General features: G+C 43.9%; 1 protein-coding gene across 2 annotated transcripts; it reads right to left on the reverse strand.

The window, feature by feature from the left end:
* Positions 1 to 3,287: 3,287 nt before the first annotated feature.
* Positions 3,288 to 5,241, reverse strand: hes4 (hes family bHLH transcription factor 4). Of its 2 annotated transcripts, none has more exons than XM_084721338.1 (4): positions 4,886 to 5,241; positions 4,609 to 4,704; positions 4,414 to 4,501; positions 3,288 to 4,301 (listed from the first exon to the last, which is right to left on the reverse strand). In XM_084721338.1, the coding sequence occupies exons 1-4, from the start codon at positions 4,991 to 4,993 to the stop codon at positions 3,712 to 3,714; spliced, it is 882 nt and encodes a 293-aa protein (XP_084577464.1). In that variant the 5' UTR covers positions 4,994 to 5,241; the 3' UTR covers positions 3,288 to 3,711. The 2 variants fall into 2 exon arrangements, with proteins under 2 accessions (XP_084577464.1, XP_084577463.1); XM_084721337.1 differs by having other exon boundaries at positions 3,288 to 4,304.
* Between the last annotated feature and the right edge of the window lie 467 nt (positions 5,242 to 5,708).

The following is a 5,708-nucleotide window of genomic DNA, read 5'->3' on the forward strand; positions in this document are numbered from 1 at the left end:
GCGCGTCATTGCCTTTATTTTACAGTGTTTATCTCTTCTTAAATCAGTTTTTCTATAACTTTGATTTCTTTCTTTCTTTCTTTCTTTCTTTCTTACTCATGCTGTTGCTTGGGAACCTGCTTTCTTCAGTGTAAACAGTATAAATATGGGATTTCTTTATGTTTCTTCATATTTCCCAACATGACCACAGCGCAGCAGCAACATGTTGTCAAATAAAAATAGGCTGCACTCAGGCAACTTCTCTTGGGAGTGTGTATTTATTCCTGGATCCGTGTCCCGCCACGATCCCTGGTGTTTACACGGGTCCAGGCTCGCTCCTTGGCGGCCACGCGTGTGTGTGTTGAGCCTCCTCACCTCCGCAGCGCCGAGCGGCTGCACGACCCACCGGCCTGCCAGCGGGGATTTACTGACTGGCGCAGTGCCCGACCGCAGGCAGACTAGTTCGCTCGGTTCTCACGACCTCAGCTCCACAAAGGCATCTCTGAACTATTAACTCAGACACGAAGGCAGGAGGAACAACCGCAGAACCCACACACACTGCCAACTGGTGTTTCAGTATGCCTCCTAGCAGGAGGAAGCTGCTTCAGCATCGGTGGCAGAGGAGGTTTCAGTCTGCCATTTACTGACGGTGTCATCTGCAGGGCACTGGCACACTGCGGGGGGAAAGTGAGAATGCAACTACACGACTTAACAACGCACTCCAACTGTTAGACGAGGGCGAATAACTGGAGTTGTACAATATATCAGCCATCAACAGTCATTTAGGCCAAGTTGCAGGGAGAAAAAAAAACACATTTTATTTTGTTAAAAACTTTACTTTTTAATATTTGTTCAGTTGGGGCAGATATATTGAGACAGATTCTCATATAAACCTTCCACACCCTTTCTTTTTTATTTATGTTTACGTTGCAGTAACTAAAAGGCGGGGATACAGACAATACTTTCTGCAATATCCCTATTAAGATACCGTTTTACTGTAAGACTGAAATTGTTTATAAAAGATTTGCAATTAAGTTGTTACTAATTAATAACAATTTAAAACCATTATAAATCATTAATCATTAACAAGTATTTTTCACACCTGATGTGGGTTCACTATTTGGTAAGATCCTGTTAAGGCAAGGTTTACTACTAATTAATCTTAGGGGAGACCAGGGGCAGCTGTAACATTTTTTTTTAACAGTTTCCATCTTAACTCACAGACTGCTTGAAATACACTAGCCGTCTTTTGATACAAGAAACATAAACGTGAACTAATCAATAAAATAATCAATAAATTTCACTAACAAGGACAAGACTATATTATTTTTCGCAAAAACTCAGAGTTACAGTTGCCCCCTTGGTAGTGCTATAGTATTTACTAAAGGTTTCTTTGTATATGGTTTGCATTTGCCATTTGTCAGGCATCATATATTTTCAAAGCAAATGTCTATTTCTATTTTGCATAAGTAATTTTACATTTAATTTTAATGAAATGTGTTTATTTTCTGACAGAAAACACCACAAACAAGATGCTTTCATTTGGCCATGTGAATCAATCTTACAGCCTTGATAAATTTTCACATGCTAGCTATCAACATCACCTGCATAGTTTGTTCATGTTAATTTTCAACCAACAGACCTATATAACATAGAGATAAAATTGATGTAAGTTCAAATTCACAGTCAAACTTTAGACAGCAGAAGAAAAACACTGTACATCCAAAAAGCAACTTTCATATATCAAAATCAGTGTTTTGTTAAAAACTTCTGCTGAGGTGAAAGGTGTTACAATTGTGTCCTGTTACAGTTGCCCCTGGTCTCCCGTACTTATGTGTCACCAACCATTCTGCATTTTGCTGCCATTCTTAATTGGCAAAGGGAGTTTTACTGTAAAGTGTAAAATTGTACATATCGAGATAAACAATGATGCCAAAGCCTTAGTGTGTGAATCCGATAACCTGATATTATTTTGATGCCAAATGAAACTCTTTGACTATTGAGATCTGCTAAATGTCAATAACTTGTTTGCAAATATGTGATGAAACTACAGGGATAATGCTACTGAAGCAACGAGATCTGAGGGTTAACAGTACAGACAATTGTGGGCTCACTATTTGGCAAACAACAGGTCAGCGTTACTCTTTTTATCTATACGTGTTGTAACTTATTATTAACGATTTATAGTGTTTAAAAGGTAACCAATAATCTAACTGTAAACCATTTATAAATAATTTATAAGTGTAACATTACTGTAAAGCTGGCTCTCAGATGTGCACTTAATTTAAAGTTTGCACCCAAAATCTTCTGAACAGAAGAAAGCACTGGGGATGTTTTTTCTTGTGCTGCTGGTGGTCAGAGCTAAGAAACACTTCCCGACCTGTGCCAGCCATGCGCACCCACGGCGCGCCGGTGGAGTATTGAATGTTGAGGGGTTTTGACCGGCGGTCACCAGGCTGTAACCTAATCCCATGAAAAGGGGCCCGCTGACTGCAAGTGGCTGACACACGGCTAGCGCCACGCCAGCCGACACAGACACGACGCGCAGTACACCCGAGGAAGATAAGTTTACAGCTGGAGATAAACAGACAGGTTAGTGTATGGAGATATGGCGGAAGGAGCACCTGTAGACCACAGACTGTGTATAAATAAAAAGCCAGCTCAAATGATTTTGCCAGCGTTTATGAGAGTTATTTTGGAAAGCTATAACCACGAGTTTCGGATTCTCTATGTTCATTTGTCAGGTTTCCCCGCCATCAAACAAAAGTCTGACCAAGTTTCCCTCGTTTTCTCCTTCATTGAGGTGTGGGCGCACTGGGAGTGGAACTGAACAATTGATGCACAAAGAGAAGCGAGGATCCTTCCATATTCTTCTTTCACTGAGGCAATCTGTTAGTGACATTAACCCCTGAGCGCATTTCCCAGGCTCATGAATAGGGTTTAAGACTTCTTAAAGCTCCCGCTGCATACAGGATGAGACCCCTTTCAAACTTTTAATTACCTTTATAGCAATAGAAAAATACACCCCCATTGTCCCCTGGACCATTCTGAAGCGGCACAGATGTAAAGATCTCCCGCCAAACCGGTGACAAGGTGCCCAAAACTTAGTAAATTAATCGACAAAGGAGTTCATATTAAGAAGATAATCGATAGGTTGCAAGCGTGGGTCTATTTAAGTAATATTTTCAAACTGTTCTTGACTTTTACGCATGAGATGTAACTTTTACACGCATGATGACCTTTTAAACATGTTATATAAAGTCTAAAAAAGCAATAATGACATGATAGAAACAGGCTTTAGACGAGACTGAATTTCTGAAATCTCGTTTATTCAAACACTGGGCCTTCACCCAACTTCAGTTTTTTTTTCTTTTCAACACAAACAACAAAGAATATAAAACACAGCTTTGGTATAACAATCAATAACAACTCTGTACAAAACTAAACCTTTTCATAAAAAGTACTTCATAACAAAAATCTCCTATAAATCTTCCATCTGCATGTACAGCATTTATCACCGACCTCCAAATGTTGGAATCTGCGATAAATTATATATAAAAAAACATGTTCCATAAAACGAAACGATAACAACTAGTGAGAGAGAGGGGGGTCTTAAGTGGTTACAGTTCTCGTCCCGTAGAAGAAAAGTTCCAGGTTTGACCCCCGTGTGCAGTCAGTTAAATGTCTAAACTTAATGCAAACTGGTTTCACATGAGTCTCTGGTCCTTTGCGCTACCAGGGCCGCCACACAGGCTCGGTGCTCTCCGAACCAGTGCTGACCCCGACCGGGCTGACCGCTTGAGATCCCCCGGAGAAGGAGGTCATGCCGTGGACTGGAGACGCCGCAGTGGGCGCTGAGCTGCCGTGCACCGGGCTGGCGTTGAGCGCAACAGGCACTCCTGCGTTTGCGTAAAGGGGGATGACGGGAGCTGTGGCGGAGGCGAAGGCCGGGTTAGGAATCAAAAAAGCGAACTGTCCGTCTGTTGCGGGCACCAGCTGGAAGCCACCGAACACCTTGGGGGAGACGGCCTCCGCCGGGCTCAGTTTAGAACCCATAGCAGCAGCAGCAGCACCACTGATGGGCAGGGTGGAGGGCAGCTGCACATGGAGAGGCTGAGCCAGGTGAGCCTGCTGGGACGCGGCCTGCTGCGGGTAGTTCATAGACATCATCTGTCCCATGCAGCTGGACAAGTGGTTGAGGAGCCTGGACCTCACCTCCGCGTTCACCCCCTCTGAAGTGGACAGGAAGCGAGTGACCTCGTTCATGCACTCGTTGAATCCGGCTCTGTATTTGCTCAGGACGGTGGCGTCTGCCGAGAGCGCTGCTGGGGGGAAAAGAAAGGCGACAGAGATTAGTGACGCATTCTGTGGTTTCGGGGCTACTTGAACGTCTTCCAGGTTACTTCCTTATGTTTTTGACCTAAATCAACTTACCGCTCATCTGGACGCGCTGCAGGTTCCTCAAGTGTTTCACTGTCATCTCCAGGATGTCTGCCTTCTCCAACTTGGAGTGTCTGGAGCTCTGTGGGATTAAACATTAAAAGTTGAGTCTGTATTCCAGCCACATTTAAAACGAAATCATCGATCATTAAAGAGGCATTAAAGGCATCGTGTTATTTATTTACTTACATCTTTTTTAAGTGCGTCCAGGATGAGAGTCTTGAGCTGCCCGAGGCTTTCATTAATTCTTGCTCTCCGGCGTTTTTCCATGATGGGTTTGGATGACTGCAAAGAATAAACAATTCTACATGAATTTCTTGCTCACGAACCAGAGAAAACAACTCGCACACTGCATCATGCCATACCACACCAGTTATAACTGCATTAGAAACTTTTATAAAGTTTTACGAACCGCTTTCTCGGAATAATGCGCAATATATTTGCTTGTGAGAATAAAAGTCCTTACTTTTCTATGCTCGCTGGCATTTTTCGGTTTGTCCGGTGTGTGTGATCCATTCGCAGGGGCTCCCGCGATAGGAGATGCCGTTTGCTTTTCCATAGTGTCAGCTGGCATCGTTAATCAAACCAGGTGAAAATGAAGAAGTAAAGAAGTAAATCCTCTTTGGAAGCACAGGAAAAATAAAATCACTCTGGAGATGTTTCAGTGATAAAATACGAGCTGCGTGACGGTCCCACCGCTCAGTCTGCGTTGTGTTGTTTTTTTTGTTTTTTTTTATCACTGAACTGTCATTGGACTACTGAAGTGTGCGTTGCACCATGCGGAGTGTGCGACTGTACGCTTGTGCCACCGACACACGCCGCGGCGGTACTTATAGACGGCTCGCGTGCTCCTGGTTCGTGTGAAACCCTCTCTGCATTCTTTCCCACACTCGCTTCAGCCAATAGCAGCGAGGACTCACCCATTGGGCGCGGGGCAGACCGCTGATTGGACAACACCCCCGCGGGCCGTCAGTCACGCGCTGCTCAATCAGCCCTGCAGGGACAAACAACAAAGAGGAGCTGCTGCTGCAACCAGGCCGACCGACCGACCGACCGACCGACTGACAGGGCTGTGAAGTGATAAGGGAGGAGAGTGTATGCGCTGGATGTTTGCCTCCAACTTTCCTCCATGCTCGTCAAAAATGTTCTACTGCCTGAAGTGTGTGTGAAGAATGCAGAGTATTGGCAAGATCTTTTACAATGCAGGCAGTACCCTGCTTTATCAGTGTGTGCAGTTTAGTTGAAGATAAGATCCTTTTTTAGTTCTACAGCGTCGAACTTTGCATTGT

This window comes from Lutjanus erythropterus, chromosome 6 (genome assembly GCF_056507025.1).
Source record: "Lutjanus erythropterus isolate fLutEry1 chromosome 6, fLutEry1.hap2, whole genome shotgun sequence".
Lineage (NCBI taxonomy): Eukaryota > Metazoa > Chordata > Actinopteri > Lutjaniformes > Lutjanidae > Lutjanus > Lutjanus erythropterus.

What these genes read in the sequence shown, in the direction of transcription:
- hes4 (XM_084721337.1), bottom strand. Translation starts at nt 4,993, where the DNA reads ATGCCAGCTGACACTATGGAAAAGCAAACGGCATCTCCTATCGCGGGA. An exon ending in ATGCCAGCGAGCATAGAAAA is followed by an intron (nt 4,705 to 4,885) that starts GTAAGGACTTTT and finishes TATTCTTTGCAG; the next exon opens with TCATCCAAACCCATCATGGA. An exon ending in GCAGCGCGTCCAGATGAGCG is followed by an intron (nt 4,305 to 4,413) that starts GTAAGTTGATTT and finishes TTTTCCCCCCAG; the next exon opens with CAGCGCTCTCGGCAGACGCC.